Source organism: Leptinotarsa decemlineata, unplaced genomic scaffold, assembly GCF_025532065.1.
Source record: "Leptinotarsa decemlineata unplaced genomic scaffold, Ldec_3_MD MMD2_tig00026282_RagTag_RagTag, whole genome shotgun sequence".
NCBI lineage: Eukaryota > Metazoa > Arthropoda > Insecta > Coleoptera > Chrysomelidae > Leptinotarsa > Leptinotarsa decemlineata.
In genome coordinates, this window is record NW_027412668.1 from 16,158,616 (window position 1) to 16,177,352 (window position 18,737).

An 18,737-nucleotide genomic window follows, 5' to 3' on the forward strand; every position below is an offset into this window, starting at 1 on the left:
ATCAAGGAAACCATCGAATGAGTTGACTTGGTGGAGATTTTGAGTTTGGGAATATCCCAGAGTATTGATGGAATAATATGGCACATTGGGAAAATAAAGGTTTTGGCTTTCTACTTTTCCATCTTTATACAAAAAATCTTATGAGAATCTTTCAATTAACTCTTTACAAAGATGTATAGAAGTAACTTTAAACTGGAAGAAGACACCCTCTCGAAACAGCTACTTCCATATAAACATTGAATTAAACAAAAAACACTTTTTTCTATTCAGTTTGTTTCCCAAACATTTGGTATCGAATTGAATCAGATATCATTCACAGGATTGCTAAACAATATAGTAAATGGAAGAGGTACAATTTCACTCATATGGAACACTGTCATCCTCAATGGTGGACATCCGATGTTTCGTAATAAGACACTTGCCTTGTTGCCTCTTCAGCACCAATCTGAATAACATTATAAGATGAAGTATCCAATTTCTTCATAAAATCACGACTTTATGTCACGAATGAATTGAATTTACTGTCATCGATGACACTTCGTAATGACATTCATTCGCCTATTTGATTAAATCCCAGCTATAAGATTCTTGTTTGAATTGAAAGGGGTATATTTTGAGGAGATATTGATTTTTGGCATATTTATTTCCTTAATTCCGTCTTCTATTTGTTTTTCGACTGAAACTTCTAAACAGTGCCAAACGGAAGAAAAGTTGATATTTGAAAATTATTTAACGCAAGAGTTGCAAAAAGTACGACAGTTACTTCGATTTCGAAGTGGCAACCATTCATTTCAATGCAGTAAGATATTCATGATTTACTTACTTGTTGACGAAAACATTTCTGCAATTTCCGTCGAACTCGATCATAGGTAAGATGACCGATAAAAATAATTCAGTAAACGTGATGAATAATAAAGCTTATAAAAATATTTTTTCGGCAACCGTCCGCGAACTTCCCATTTTCCGGACGCTTTTTCTTTGAGAAAGTAGTCTTTTCTCAGTCCGAGAAGAATCACATCTTTATTGTCATTGTGAATATGGAAATCTTGTAGCAGGGGAGCCCACGATGCAAAATGGGGATTTACTCGAGCATTGCAAAGCTTAGATAATAAGAAGAAAAAAATGTTATGTAATATATACCTTTTCATCGGTGGGAAAAGCGGCTATAGATTTTTAAATATGTAAAAAATACTGTTGCATGGACATAGTTGAGCGCGTCAGATATTGATAGCATCAATGTCCCACGTATTTTTAATAATGTTGGTATGTTAATCTGATCATTTGCATGATGTGGGTGGTTGTATGTGAGGGTTGAAAGTGAAAAGAAAAAAAAATTATTCGAGCGCGTCAGATTTTCTAAGGGGGTGTTGAGTGCAACAAGTGTGATTGTGTGATTCCTAACACGTAAATCCGCCCTGAAGACCTAGTAATAGTCCTATGACTTTTAGGTCACCACATATTTACCACTTATACGTATAATAACTTATTGCATTTATAAAAGTGACATACTTTCGTGTGTTTCCTTCATGGCAACTGCGTGTGCAAGAGGAATAGAGGGTCTTTTGTTACCATTATGGAGCAGATTGGCTTTTAAACTTGTTTTAGACCATGTGTTGCCAGATTTTAAACAATTTCCTCAGTTGAGGGGAAAAGCAGATTTGGAATGTCGTGTTCATTAAATTTTTGTGAAAAAAATCATAACTCAAAAATCTTACGTGTTAAGAAATTTTAACTATCATTTTCGCATTTAGGGACCAAAAATTGATAAAAAACAGCCTTTGACATTAAAGTCGTGAATTGGCTATAAACTAGTGAAATCTTCTGCAATTCTATTATAAATTGAATTAATATCCTATCACAAAACGAATATAGAACAACGGTACCTTATTATCTTAAGTATGATTTTCAGGAGACCGACATACATTATCGCTCAGAATATTCCTTGGTAGAATGAATCTATACATCCTATGGATGTATGGAATCATTCGCAATAAATTCAATTTCCATAATTGAATCCAAATGTTGCTCATTCATAGAATTTCTCAAAGGTCTCAACAAACTTGTCCCGGAAGGGAAATGAAAACAACCAAATTATGAAAGATAACATTGCCTACGTTCGGAATGTTAATCCCAGATCAAATTCGCCAAAGAGTTCGCAAAGTTTGTTATGTTGGGTCTTTCTCATGGGAGACTTGATTAGTGATCAGTCGAAGAGTTAGACATAAACGAATTGATGGATGCTTTTTCACGCGAGAAATAAGGTTTCCCTTTGATGTTCTTTTGCGAAGCTTTATGTTTGTTTGAAATGTAGACAGGAAAACGTAAATTGTAGGATTCCCAGAGTTATTTAGGTCAAAGGAGAAATAAGCGTATCATTTTACGTTCCAATTGGAGTAGAATGACGTTCATTAAATACAAAGAGACTTGAAAGTTTTTGAAGAGATCTGGCATTTTTACATCATCGGAATGTTTCTTCTATGAATATGTCTACCTGTCTCTGTTGAATAATATTCTTATAGTGGGACAATGAAACTTTTGAAGTTGATTTCCGAAAAGACATTACACTAGTTGTCAAGTTCAGGACGATAATTTACAGTTAGTTCACAAGAGTTTTCAGATACATTGTTTATTGGAGAGTCCTGCTATGGGCTCATGCCTCTGCAGCGTTTGTGTTAATTCACAAGCCCTTATTCTTATCTATCCTAATCTCGTTTTATCTGTCTTCATCTAGGTTTTTGATTTTGACGTTTGGAGTGGTCAAAGTTCTTTGCAGCGGTCTGTTTTTGCGAGTTCAGGTTAGGTTAGGCCAAAAGTAGGAGGGGTAACGCTTCAGTTTGTTCCAGGCTCTATACTGTACACTATCTGATCACCAGTGAGTACTTTTCAAGGACGTCCTGGATCTTTCTCTCGGGTCTTCCATTGTTCCCAGGAGTCTATCTGGGGGAAACGGGAGCTTCTTCCTTGTAATCATTCTGGTACCTCCACGAGGCACCCAGGGGGTGGCCAGTGTGTTGATGGCGGAGATGTTGGTGCTAATTGTTCTTGTTCTGAACTCTTAGGTGAATTGGGGTAATTTTCACTATGTTATATAAATCTTGAGAGGGGTATCGGAATGTGAGTTTATGGATGTTGAGTAGGATTCTTCGGATGCGATGGAATCTTCTCAGGAAGAGCATGCAGAAGATCGTATCTTTATAATCCAGGAACAGTGTTATGAATATTTTGTACGTGTGTAATAGAGTCTTACCGTCGCATTTTTCAAGCTTGCCTCTCAGTGCTTTCAGGAGATTTTTTCTCCGGGCTCTGTCCAGGGTTTCTTTCAGGTCGATTTCCAAGTTCAGGATCCTTTTGAAAGTAACCCTCAAGTAGGTCGCCAAGTCTTGAAGTGGCAAGCTCTCTCCCTAAAGTCTGAGGTTCAAGTCGAATTCGGGTGTTAGAGGTGGAACAGTATAAAATTGTGTCATCTGCATATTGAAGGATCTTTTGGATGGTACGGGCGTCGTGTACGTAGATTAGGAATGAGGAAGGGATTAGGACAGATCCCTGGGAGACTGTGGATTCAAGTGTAAGAGGAAAGGATAGGGCGTCACCGACTTTAATGCGGATTTATCGGTTGGCCAGGAAGGAAGCAACTAGTCTGCTAAAGTGAGGTGGAAGGTGAATTTGGATAAGTTTCCAGACCTGGTCGAATGCTTTTTGGATGTCTAGAAGGATTGCAGCTGTGCCAAAGGAGAAGTCAATGTTTGGGAGATGTGGGTGTGGAGTTCGAATAGGGCATTTTGGGTGGAGTGTTCTGTCCTGAAACAATGCTGGTTTCGGAGAAATATCTCGTTTTCTTGTGAGAAGTAGTTGAGAGTTTGTCATCAGTCAGTGCCTGGAGCGGTATTTCTAGCATGATGGAAGGCTTTGAGGATATCTTATTCGCTGAAAAGGCATCTTAGTGGACAGTTTGGGTCAAGGGGAATTTGACCGGGATGTTTGCCTATGTGTGCGGTTACTTGTTGTTGTATGCTGTTCAAGTGTCGGTTGTCAAAAGTGTGCATCCGTGTGGTCTAGAAAGTGTGTATGTGAGGGGCACTTTGAAAGATATAACTGTACAGAAAAACTCATTCGAGTACCTTTATGAAATATATGCAACATTGTATCATTGAATCTGAACTCAACTCAAGTATTGTATTATTTATGTGAAGTTTTAGAAACAAGATGGTACCCGACCTCAAATTTTTTTCAAGCTATAAGTTGCTTCCACAATTCAAAACGGTATATCACTGGATTACGAGGACAATTCACAAAGGAAGAGATCTTTTCATTTTAGTTTGGAGAACACTTCTTTACCTTTTGGGTTGTAATAGCATATATTGACTACCCTGTTGGTAAAAAAAATATCGTTGAGCCTGAATTCTTCATCAGCCGCATTTTCTGCAGTTGAACTGTAATGTTTTACACAGTTCAACAGCTCTGGTTTGCTCTGCTATTCATCAAAATATAGCGTGAATGATATTTTGAGTCATTGCAAGTACCATTACTTGTAGAATAGAGAATGTATTATCATCTGATTGGTAGAAAGGATGAATTAAATGAATATACAACTTATTTCAGGAAACAATGAAAATAAAAAATAAAATGATAAATAATGATGAGACAATGGCTAGATAATGAAATGGGGGAGATATCCGGTAGATATAACTGAACTTGGTGCGAATTTCATGAACTTGTGATCCAACACCAGATATCGCTGTTTCGGCCCGCCAGATCTTACCAGATGTGAGGCTAAACCACTGAAATGTCCTTCGTATAGGGAAATGTCACTGTCAATCATCAAACTGATGAGACAACCAAAAATGGTTATAACTCAATAGTCTATCTTTTGATGAAGTAATTTCAAAACTTCATAAAAATATGAACTTTAACATTTTTTAATGCAAAAGATCATGATGTATTGTGAGATTTTCACAAAAGAAAACAAAAGATTTTCACTAAACCGTAACACACGATACAAAAGACAGGTATGTCTAATATTCTAAAAAAAAATATCAACCGAGACAACATCGATAGTGATACAGAAGGAGGTGCAACTGACCATGAAGAGAACAATTTGACTGGGGTTGAGAAATCAAATTGATATGTTTGTTCTCAGAATTGAACTGTTGAAAATAATGAATTCTCCCTCAACTCTTTGAATTTTATCTATCATGATCCTACCCGAATCGAGTGGGAAATATCAACTATTCTATCCTTACACTAACGACCCAAGTAGATATTCCTGGGATATGACTACATAGCTACCTTTATATTAAACGAGAATTGACTCCATCCTCCAGCCTAATTAGAAGTTACCTAGAGATCATCTGAAACTCAAGGTACGATCAAAACGTCTTTAACAGGCCTCGCGAAATGAGGGTAGAGTTGAGTTGGCACGAAGGAAATCACCGCGAAATTCAGCTTCCATGAGTTATATATACTGTTTGAGGATATCCCACGGGAACTTTTCGCATCTGAAAGCCCTTCTGCCTCACTTTGCTCCTATACGCAATTCTGAAGGTAACGAATGATTTAGTTGTTATTGTATGAATATAATGTGTCAGAGGAATATAGAACGAAAGATTAAGTGATTAAAATAATAAGGTATTTGATGACGTAATTCAATTCAAATATGGAAATATCCATCCTGTTCTTGGTTTTTCTCTATTTCCTGTTTTTCAGTACATGTTTTTCCAATACCTCAACTCAAGGATATCCGCCACTATGTTGTCATAATTATAATACATTATACGGTACAAAGGGGTAGAGGGGGCTAAAACGTTGTTCAGGAAATATAAAACAATCGCTAGATTTTTGTGCTCCTCAGAAACTATTTGAGAAAAGGTAAAATTATTTGTAACGTAAGAACAACAACAACAAAAAATATATCGGTCATCCATTTCATATGATGCATATGAACTGATATTTTTCATATCTGTCCCTTCTCACCCCCCATCTTAGGGGCCGCCCATTAATCACCTGATGTTATTTATCAACCCCTTCTTCCCCCTTGGTGATACGTGGTGGGGTTAAGGACTAACCCCCCTCCCACCCCCAAAATCACTTGTATTTGTTAGTACCTACAAAGAATCTTGAAATTTTTCCTTTCTCATACTCTGCGAATATGTCTTTTATACAGAGCACCTAGTTTAGACATTGTTTTGATGAAAAACATACGAAGTAAGGGTGTATGCATGTATTCGACGCCCAAATAAAAGAATATAACTGGCAAGACGAGTCGGACGGTGGTCGTGGTGCCCGGCGACTTCTTTCGTTGCCTGGCAATAGCGAGTCAAAGTCATACAATATTCTTGTAACATTTTGTTATTTTTGTTAACCCCCCCCCTTTCCAGTCTCACGTGATTAATGGACGGCCCCCTAGGAATGCATCCTGAATACGTCACTACATAAAAACATCACCGAAACTACCTCAATCTTTTTTCTTCAGTACTACTGAAACGTTTTCTTCAATTCATACTTCCATTACACTTTGATTTTAGGGAAAGAAAGGTTTTGACTTTTTACTTCTCCATCTTCATATAAAATATGGAAATCTTCCAAAGAAAGGAAGGAATCAATCAATTTCAAAAAAGTAACTCTTCACAAAAATGTGTAGCTCATGCAAAGAAATAACTTTCACGATGTCGAATGTCTACCAGTGAGGATGACAGTGTTCCATGTAAGTGTTTCATTTACTATATTGTGTAGGAATCCTGTGAATTATATCTGATTCAATTCCATATCGAATATTTGCAATACAAACCAAACGGAATAGAAAAAATTCAGCTTTCATATAAAAGTTTATGTTTCGAACGTTTTTTTTCGTGTAATTCAGTGTTCGGTTCATATGAAAGTAGCTGTTTCGAGAGGACTTTTTCTTTTAGTTTGTGTTAGAGTTCTAATTGATTTCTCGCTTCCTTCCTTTCTTTGAAAGATTCCAACGTTTTTTGTATGAAGATGGAGAAGTAGAAAGCCAAAATCTTCTTTTCCCAAAAATTAATCTCTCCTAAAAAATATATTCCTTTGAATTTACATTGATTTCAATTCAAATAATGGAACATTCTTCCACATTCACTGTCTCTTCTGTTTCTTCTAGTGTCAATTGGAACACTTCGTAAACATAATCAAATAGGTAGAGTTCATTAAAAATTCACAGGTGGGAACGGAAAAAAAGTCACGACATTTCTGTAGCCTCAAAAATTTTGCCCACTAACAACTCAAAATCCTCAGCACCAAAAACATGGTCGCAACAAATAATATGTAGGTACTGCCCACCAGTCTAAATGGTTCTAGATTTTTCTGAAGATTGGCTAATCACCACTAACGTAAGCAGGTAGTTCGATAACAATAGCATTGATACAAAAAGCAAATTCATCGAAGTCGCTCACTATGCTCACTTCACAATACGGGGTTATTTCTTTTCAACAACAGATAGTTGTTGGTTCACAGATGGATCAAAAACAACTTCCGGTGCAGGTGTTTTCAGTCACAGACTCAGGACAGAGATATAAACCTGCCTAGGAACCTATGCGACTGTATTTCAAGCGGAAATTTACGGTATTTAATTGTATGCGGAGAGATTGGAAGAATCCAACCTCATACAGAAGTCGATAATACAGGTCACTGTCATTTGAACCATCATATGCAGAGACTCGAACTGTCTGAAGACAGTGTGTCTCGCCTCTGTTTGAAAAATGATGAAACAGCAGAGCACATACTTGTGCCTGCCCCGCTGGGGACCGAATCAGGTTTTTACAGTTCGGCAGAGCCGTACTCTCACAATCCCATACAAACTAATCGGCTTCGTTGAGAAGCTGGGTGTATTTGGTCGATTGTGAATAGGTGTGAGCCACAATAAACTCTTGCGGGTTGCGGTAGAGGGTCGAATAGAAACACTTACTTTAGACCTAACCTAACCTTATCTAACTGCTTGCCAGTCGAAACGGTTCTAGATTTTTCTAAAGAGTGGCTAATCACCACTAACGTAAGCAGGTTGTTCGATAACAACGACAGCGATACAAAGAGCATATTTAGAAACGCCGCTCACTATGCTCACTTCACAATGCGGGGTTATTGCTTTTCAACAGTGTCTTGATAAATCAATTTTCGAATAACTTAATGAACTACCTGTCACTGATTAATAAAATACACCAATATGATTCCACTATGATTCGAAATTTATAAAAGAACAAAATGAATTAGAATGAATAGCTGAAATATTGATCATATCAAGCAATGAAACGTAAAATAAAAATACAATAAAACGATTGAAATGATCAAGATACAAAATGAAAATGGCTGCATAGGAAAGAGAAATGAAAAAAATGAAAATAGACAAAAAATTGAAAATAAATTGAAGAAAAATAATTAAAAGATTAGAAATTATAAAAATAAAATAAAAAATTCAATACCTTTTAATGTTTTTCGAATGTTTCACTTCTTTTTATTTTTACTCTGTATTTTGATCATTTTATTATTTATATCGTATCATTTCAGGTTTAGTTGCTTTATATAATTGATATTTCAGCTATCCATTCTAATTTTATTTAAAATCTTTTTTTCCGTTAACCAACTGTCGCACTCCTGAGAACGAAACCCTCAGAAGTCGAAACTTGTGCGAGCTAAGGATTAACGAGGTCCTACCTTTTAATGTGTGATTCCTAACACGGGTTGGACGATAGCAAGTGAAAATCGATCGTTCAGACTAGAGCTTGAACCACCGACCAACACAGCAGTCAATTCGAGTGAGTGAACAAAGCACCCATGTCGAACCACCTGGCTACCGACCGATTTTGAAATAAAGAAGAATCCGATTGAACGATTGAAGTCCGAACTAATGAAATTCAAAACTTTTCAAATGACATTTTATTGATCACATGAATATGCAGCTCCACAATCTCCGTATTTATTATACTTTCTGAGATCCCAGTGGTGAAAGTCGATTTTCAAGTACCCGGTATTCATATCTACCAAATTGATCATCCAATTCTTCTTGATGATCTATTTATATTGTGTCAGATTCAGAAGAATACTTTAGATTAACTAGGGTTCTGTAGGTCACATATCATTCCCATGCCGGACGTTGATGTTCTATCTGTGCAAACTAGTCCAAATTGCTTCCTCGAACAGAGATAACATGAAAATAATGGATCTAATTCTCAAAACGAACGAGCGTGAATGAAAGCGAGCTCGAGGATATCAAGAGTTTAAACGGTCACTTAAACGGCAGTTTCCAAATGCGCGCTAACAATTTTAAAAATAGTTTTCGGGGGAAATGAAATATTAGAGCCAGTTTTGCGAAGCTTAATCGGCTGTAATTAAGTCCCGGAAATAAATGAATCGTCGCCCCGACTTTGCAAAACAGAGCGCTTGTACGGTAATTTCATAATTTGATTTCGTCCCGAAGCAAAGTAGGCGGTGAAATTATGAACTCTAATCAGGTTTGGTACTACGAATAACTCAAATTTGATAATTATTTCCACTAAGATGTTTCATTCTGACAATCACTACACAAGGCGAATCAAAATAATTTTTGATAATACAAACCAATATAAAGAAACACGCACGATTGATTTTACTCGAAATGTTACTTGATCTACCCATAAAAAAATCAATTGAGAAACTAGTTGAGAATATCTGTAGGGAGACTACAGAAGTGAAACTTCTTTACGCGCGCTTGGCTTGGGGAGTAAGCTGGTGAATTCGTGACCAGAGCGTTACGAAAAGTGTGATCGGACAAGACGAACGGGAATTGAGAGGAAGGTATAAGTTATTCGTTTCGTTTATTACCGTAGGGGCGAGAAGGAGTTGCGTGGACACATTTACGGTCAAGTAGGCTCTGAAGAATTAAGAGAAAACTATCATACGTTAACACTAATTTGGCGTCCGAAGATGGTCAACTCTTGGTGAAATTTCTAGAAGATGCATTAGAACTACAAATGAATAATAGCGGAAAGGAGTCATCACAAGAGATGAAACAACAATCGATGCGTATGTATTGTCTCCGTCTTACAATCATCCGATAATAATGGATCCGGTAATGAAAATTATGCATAAAGAATGCATTCAAAAATGTTAATTTATTAATGGAAACTCATAATAAATTTAAATATTTGTAGAAAATTAATATATGTATGTACATGTGTTTACTATACAAATATCACATCAAAGCTGTGACTAGCAAACTTTCCACTGTCTTGTTTGTGCTGAAACGATTAAATAATGTGGTCAGCTTGATGACGCTCAAAAGATCCTACTATGGATTATGTCATATGGTATTCTGATTTGGGGTGATTCAGGTAACTCCATTAGTGTTTTTAGGTGCCAGGAAAAGGCCATATATAAATACAAAATGAGAATACAACAGCTGGAGTAAGGAAAAAGTCAAAAAATGGTGAAATTGCCATATTTTGATACCATCTCAGCCAAGATTCTCAAGAGCTAATTTTTAGTTATTGCACCGATGTTTTCAGAACAACCGAATGGTTTCCAAACAGATTTCTGGGTAAGTTCTAACTCAATGGCGTCAGTATAATAATAATAATAATAAATGGGCTTCATTCATTGACATACATTGTTTATAAAGAAGAAGTAGATACAAAAATCAATGAAAGGACGAAGTTGAGCCGAGGCTGTTTCACAGCTTAACCTAAGGGATAGCGTGTATTATATAGAAATATAAAAATAATTACCTAGTATATATTGGTAAGTGAGAAGTTCATGAATGGAGTAGTGTCTAAATTCACTGGGCAGAGCGTTATATTGTTTAATAGAGTTGTAAATAAAATTACAAGGAAAGCAGGTTGTCGAGTGTTTTGGAATAATAAAAGTGTGACGGTTTCGTGTCCTCGAATTATTCTGAGATTTGAAAGTTTTATATCCTTCATAAATATAATTTGGCTTTTTGTAAATGAGGAATTTATGTGTATTGACGAGTGGTAGAACTGCCAGGTTTTAGCAATCGGTAACCAACCTGACTCCTCGAACTTAGGGGATATATGGTCGAATTTTCTCACACTATGAGAAAGACGAATGCAATTGTTTTGTATTTTTTCTAGTCGATTTACATCAATTTGTATCAAAGTAGGCCCGTAGATTATATCGCAATATGCTAATCTAGACAATATGGGGGTTTCGCAAGGTTTCAACCTCAATTTGGAAGTTATATTATCTCTACTTTGATAGAGTTGACGTAAGATACTGTACGAGCTACGACAAAGTGAATTTATATGTTTGTGAAATCTCAGATCAGCATGTAGCCACAAACCCAAGTTCTTGCTTTCTGTAATTATTTGTAGTAAATATTGTCCAAGTTGGATTTCAATTCTTCGTTCAATTTTCCACGTTTTGTATTTAGGGCCGAAAAGTATCAGCTGATATTTTTTAGAATTCAATTTCAGGTTATGGGCTATAGATAGATCCTGTAACTTTTGTAGATCGCTGATAATTTTTTCCATTGCCACCTGCCAGTTACTTGGGAAAATTGATACTATAACTGAGTGTCATCTGTATAGTGATGAACTGTGAAGTGATCAATTATTTTATGGAATTCAGATATATACCGGGTGTCCCACATTTTATGTGACAGGCAATATCTGGTTTGTTGAAGGAGATACACAAAAATGTTTCATACAAAAGTTTTAGGAGTTCATGAGAGCTATATTTTGATATAATTTTTAAATATACAGGGTGTTATTCTTGTAGGTTCTGTTGTCTTCTGTTATCAATACAGAGAAAACTGCAGTTATCAATAGACCCAATAGTTATTTTTGAATTAATTTCTGCAACATCAGAGGCCTTACACCACCATCAGCATACAATTAGTCATTATATTCTAGCACTCACCAAAACCAAAGTCAGTGTTACAACAACCAGCGCTAATATTATATACCAGTACAACCGAGTCCTACTCAGGCCTAACTTTGTCTCTCTTTCACACCAACAGCAGAGAATCCTGAAAACATGAATAATATGTACTTGGAAATCAAACGTGTGATGCACTGTTTGGAACCTTTGGTGTAGATGCATATTACTGGAGTTTTTTCCCAACACCAAATTGTTATTTTCAACACCTCGACACGTGTTTCGATCACCAAATGATCATCTTCAAGAGGAAGATCAAACATTAATATTGAACAATATTTCTGGTTGGTAACTAAATTCGTCAGTTAATAATTTCACCAAGTTCACAATTTCAGTAGATACACAACAGGTTCATACAACATCAATAGTAAAATGAAAAAAAAATTGTTTGCTGAGTAACTTGAATCCCCATATTAACCTTTTACAAAAAACTATTAAACCTATATAATCTACAATAGCGAAAATTACCTTTCTAGAATACACCAATAACATTTTGGAAGACCAGCATTTCAGTAATTCGCTCTTTAATTGTTTTAAAGATCTTTCTGTTGTGCTTGTGAATATAAATAAAATATAATCAAATCACTTTTCAATAGATTGAAATTGATAATGTTCTCAAGGCAAATTAATGTAGCATATTTTTATTTTATGTAGTACTCCAGATATTTTCGTGATTCAAATTTTCCATAGATTGAAATGTGGAACCGTTGTTCGTTTGTTGTTGTTTTTTAATTGATACGCCTTCATTAGATTCACCTATATGTATGTATGTATGTTTGTTTGTTTACTTGTAACTCTCAAGCTCGAGATCTGTATTTGACAGAATTATCGATATTATTATTGATCTATTCACGGGCAGATGGCGATGTAGTAACCTCCTTGATATATCGACGTTATTGCTTGATCCATTCGCGGCCAGATGGCGCTGTAGGTAATCTCCTTGATATAATTTGAACTCACTTCACATGTAAGTTTCCATTTGAAAAAAAGTATTTTTTTATTAACACGCGCGCCTGCTATTTTATTTGTAACCCTCCTTTGCGCGCCTGCTGCCTTCCTTGGCTTGGTAGCTGATTTTCAGGCTACATCTCCGGAATCGAAAAATATCAATGGTCATTTTTCTAAACAATATACGGCTGATTGATCCCAAAGTTTAGATAAAATAAATATAGTTTAAAAAGACTAAAAAACACTTCTTATAGCATACGAAACTAAAAAATGAAAAATAAATATAGTTTAAAAAAACGTGCTTTTGAAGAACATTGAACTAAAAAGTTGAAAATATTTTTTTAAGCTTAAAACAATAACGAACAAAAAATACTAGTATTATTGTGAAAAAAGTGTGGACGCTTTGTGCCACATTTTTTTTATATCAAGCACCTGTCTCAATTTTCATTATTGAGATATTCAGTGATTACTATGGGCTCAAGACTGCTTGTAAAAAGGGATTAGAAAGGAATCATTTTTAGGAAAATATTTGACTCAAAAATATATATTCATCAGTCTTTGAATTACTTTATTTCCATTTTCATGGAAAGCTCAATATGAGCTTCGAAAATAAATATGTACAACTCTGAAAGAGAATTATTGATGGGTAATGGGAAACGGCAATTGAAAATACATTGAATGATTATAAACGTGACATATTTCAATATCAACTTCCTTCATTTCATCACCTTTCACCAAGAATTTCTGACCAAATCCGAAAATACATGTTATCTGTATACAAAGAAATTTGGAGGACCATTATTATATTCAAATGGGTCTCACAAGTGTTGTTATATTCCGTAAAGCTGGCTTGAAAACGGATTATCTACAGCAAATGCATAGAAATGAATATGAAAGGACGATGTTTGCTACAAGCCGTAAAGAGCTAAAATAACACATGTGACAAAGGCAAGCTCTAAAGACAACGTTTGGAATGAAATGAGCATAGGTATTCATTGCCATGCATGAGAGTGCATGCATGAAATATTTTCATTTCATTGGAATAACGGATAGTATCTATTCATTTCGTACTTGGGTATTATTCAATGAAAACAGTTCTCGTTTTATGTGTGATAAATGTTTCAATGAAAAATACCAGTTAATCTAGATTATTTTTAATAAGTATATGTATAAAACGTTAGAAGAAGTAGTTTCGATGCATTATTTATCATTAGGAACTCATTTCACATTCTTGGCGAATATAAACTCTGCAACATACACAACGTATTTCAAATTCGATCCTCACCTTTGGGATCCCAGAAACTATGAGAGATACGAAGATGGTTAAATTGGGGCAAAGTTGCGCATTCACCTGACTAATAATATGCCGTTGAGAAAGTGCTGAAATTCGTGTATATCCGGAGATATCCGGAACAAACAGAAATTTCAGAAAATGGTTTTCTGGCTTTATTATTCGATGGATTCGAAAATAAATTGCACTTCCACATTGCCACTTTCTCCCTGCTACATAATGTTGTTTTCAAATTTGCTATCCGACGTTTCGTATTCCGGACACCATCATCCACTTTATTTTTTCTTATGGGCGCTACATTGGATTCTATCTGTTTTGAATGTATCATAAGTTATAATTCATTTTCGAAAAATTGGAGATATTGAAAAAATTCATTCTTATTATAATTGGCTTTGATATTTCTAAATGTGACTTTCAATTTGTTATACTCAATGACATTTTGTTATTGTACAAATCATTTAATTTTTTGCGAAAAATGGCTTTCACGATTGAAGAAAAAAGAGAAATGATGCAAATTTATTAAAATTACGATAGAAGCAGTGTTATGACATCGGAAATGTATTTAAACTTGTATCCCGAAAGACGACAACAATATCGAACTATGTTCAAGTTATTGGATTAAAATCTCACCGAATTTGATTCGTTTGAAAAACCAATAAAAAATACGGAGACAGAGTAAACAATCAAAACTTGATAAATGAGGTGTGTATGAGGTGAATTAGACATTTGTCCTTTTCAAAGAAAATAGTTTTTGAACAAATAACAATAATTAATCAACTGTGCCCTTCTTCGAATATCATTCACTGCACGATTAATTTCCCTCCTCCCCAATCTTCCGAACTCTCTAACAATGCTGTTTTGAAGGTCATTAAAATTTTGATATTCCCTCTGACATGAACTCTATTTTTCAGTGTAGCCCATAAGAACATATCCATAACACCTAAGTCTGGAGACCTTGCTGGCTACCTCACCAGCCCATTATTCCCTATCCATTTATCACCAAACCTTTCAGTTTGTTAATTAGATACTCGTCTGATAGTGTATGGTGGAGCACCATCATGCTGAAACCAGATGTTATTATAGTTAACCAGAAGTAGATCATCCAAATAGTCTTCGAAAATCGACATTAAAAACTAGTGATAAGTTTCTCCATTCAAAATTCCGTCAAATAAATGAGGACCCATAATTCTATCTTTGTAAATTGCTGCCCACACGTTAATACTAAATCGCACTTGAGGTCGAATTTCTCGGAACTGCCTGGGGTTGTTTATACTACAAATGAGTGGCTAATAAGCCCGAAACCGGTCTGCAAGTGTGCCCGTTCCATAATTGAAGGTCGACTCTTTCAGTTGTATTGCCAATTGCATATGCATGACATTTTCTGTGGAAATTCCTGCACTGACGCCTGTCGGATATAATCCAACGCCCTTCGTGGTATTAGCCAGGGGAGAAGTTGTTTTCTGATAGGCGTCAGTCCATTAAACCTACTGTGTAGGTATATAGAGACTGGCTTGAACGTTTGAAGTTCCATTTGCTTTAGATTAGTTTCTAACATATTAAACCGCTTTTTTGATATGTCTCCAAGCACTTGTATGACAAATATTCATTTCGGAGGAAATTTGACATGTAGATTTCCCCTGGGTTCATGTTTACCTGTTAATTGATAATTTTTATTGAACACAATCTCTAACTTACTTCATACGTACCTCATTTATCAATTTTTCTTTAGTTTCCTGGTCCATTCTGTCTGTAAATGACAAGAATTATTTATTTTCAATATCTCCAATTTCTTTAAAAAGAATGATATATTATATAAATCAACGAAAAAGTAAAATCTGGTTCTATTCAGAAAGAATCCAATGTATGGCCCACAAGAGAAAATAAAGTGAATCATGGTGGCCGGAAGACGAAACGTCGGATAGCAAATCTGAAAATACCATTATGTAGCTGGAAAAAAGTAGCAATGCGGAAATGCCATTCATTTTTGAATCCTTTGAAAAATAAAACCATAAAAAATAAAAACCATTTTCCGAAATTTCTGTTTATCCGGATATCTCCGGATATACTCGGAATTTCAGAACTTCCTCAAAGGCATATTGTTAGTCAGGTAAATAAATACGCAACTTTGTATTGCTGTGAGAATGATTGGGTAATTTTTTTAATTTCTATTTTACCATTATGTATAAGTTTTGAGTAAATTATAGCACCTATTTTCTGTGTACCAATTTTTAGATAGTTTTATTATGCTTGTGATATCAGCAACTTCATTTCTATATTTTTTACATGTTTATAAACACTGTGTACTTTCTGCTGTATAGTCTTACATACTAATTAGCTTCGTTAAGAAGCTGAGTTTATGTGGTCGAGTGTGAATTGGTGTGAGTCACAATAAACCCTTGCGGATTGCGGTGGAGGCTCGAATAGACCCACTCACTTTGGACCCAACCTAAACCTCTTGCTGTATATTAATGTATTGTTACTTGCTACAAATGTTTTCAACAAAACCTAGTCAAATGAAGTATATATCTATCTATCATTATTTTATATTGAGTTTCCTTCAATATTTTGTGGTGCAGGAGTGGAGCTATTAGAAAATGTTTCTCATGAAAATTTAATTCATCAATGTATTGGAGTATTTACAGGATAAAAAGTAATTTTGTTTTGTATATTTTTTGAAATCCGCCAGAAAATTACTTTGAAAAATATGGGATCAATTGCAGGTCAGTGCGAAGAAGGGTACAAAAATGTTTCGAAAAAAAGGGATGATATTTCTGATAAAAACTATCATTTTGTTGTATATTTGTTCGAATAATAGGTTCTTCTATTCCCTGATCAGAATATCATATCCCACCAGTAAATAAACATTATGTATATGGTTTCTCCACAGAACTCTAGTAATCAAAAGCGAAACTCAATTCTATTACTTCCAATGAACATAATAATAATGTAATAAAAATGCATCTTTTGAAGTAATAATAATCATCATTATGAAATAACGTCTACTGTGTAAAATTCATAAAGTTGTTCAATAATTGTAATAATAATTCATTTGTACCGAAGTACATATTTTGATGCATACTTTCTTAAACCCCTCCGATATTTTTCAGATATATGAAATATGGTATTTCTTGGATTTCTCTAAATACATATGGTCTTACTTTTATGAATGTAATATTTCCTTAACTCAGTCATACATGGTTCGAGAGGGTATCGATGATGGTGATAATCCTCAACTGTGTTACCTTAGGAATGTATCAGCCTTGTCTGGATAAGGATCCATGTACTACTAACAGATGCCAAATATTACAGGTGAGTGCTTCCATTTCAATTATCAACATACCATTTTTTATTATTGAAGACTGGTCAATAATTGAAAATATATTGCGGCAGTTGTCGCCAACAGCATATGCAGGAAGGAATAACTTCAATGAAGAATCCTTTTCTGACACCTGTCGGATATAATCCAACGCCCTTCGTGGTATTAGCCAGGGAAGTAGTTGTTTTTTGATAGGTGTCAGTCCTTCAACCTATAGTGTAGGGAGTTGAGACTGGCCTGAACGAATTGTTCCTTTAGTTTGAATTTCTAATGATTCGTTGGATACCAAATGATACATTATGTAAGTATTTTCAACGCACTGGAAAAACTAAGCGCAGGTGATATAATTACTTTGCTAATCCCAATAATGGTTCTTATTTTGTCGAAGTGAATAATTCTAAACTCCTGTCAACAATTCGTTAACTTGCAGTACAGAACTTGTTTTTCATGAAAACTGTTGTGATGAAGGATTCTTCATATAATTTTGTGCAAAACTCAATGCGAACTGAATAATAATAATAATAATAATAATAATAATAATAATAATAATAATAATAAACGGATAAAATATCGAGATTTTCTCTTCGAACTCCGCAGACTCTATCCAGATCACTCTGTCAAGATGGTCGTTCTGATTATTGGAGTCCTTGGTGGAATGATGTCTTCTCTACTCTCGAATATCAAAATCATACCGGCTTGCCGCACTAAGGCAGAAATCTTAGCCGCACAGATGCAGAAGGCTGTCATTCTTGGCTCACTGCGTTTGCTCAGGGCACATGATTCTCGGACCCAATGATCACTTACCCCACGGTGTGGGGAGTGGTCATTGGTTGATTATGCTGGCGCGCCCTCCCGAATGTATCGGGGCTTCGGGGGATAGGGCCTGACCAGCGCACACTACGGTGAAAAAAAAAAAAAAAAAAAAAAAAAAAAAAACTTTATTCACCGTAAGAGTACAGAATATAAATAAATGAACTACATGATAGAGTGGGAATAAAGACTTGAACGATAAGCGCTATTGCACTTGTTTCGTTATTGTGTAACAAGGAGTATAATTTATAGAGTACGCTACAAGACAAATAGAATGTAACATAAAAATAAAAAATAATAATTTGAAAAGACATGACGTTATGAGTTGACAAAAAATATAAATAAAACAATAATAATAAGATTCGTGTAAACTTAATACAGGGTGCCTGTTTATGGTAACAATGAGTATATTTTCTAGAATAAGGCACAAGACAAACATTATAAAAAGAAATAAAACAAGGACATAAACCAATATATGTTGACAGAATG

General features: G+C 35.1%; 1 protein-coding gene across 4 annotated transcripts in view; it reads left to right on the forward strand.

The window, feature by feature from the left end:
* LOC111504603 (voltage-dependent T-type calcium channel subunit alpha-1G) overlaps positions 1-18,737 on the forward strand; it is a 639,024-nt gene that overhangs the window by 403,520 nt on the left and 216,767 nt on the right. For all 4 annotated transcript variants that reach the window (XM_074179901.1, XM_074179899.1, XM_074179902.1 and 1 more), the window contains exon 4: positions 17,316-17,431. In XM_074179901.1, the coding sequence (XP_074036002.1) occupies positions 17,316-17,431 (116 nt within the window). The remainder of the gene's footprint in view (positions 1-17,315; positions 17,432-18,737) is intronic.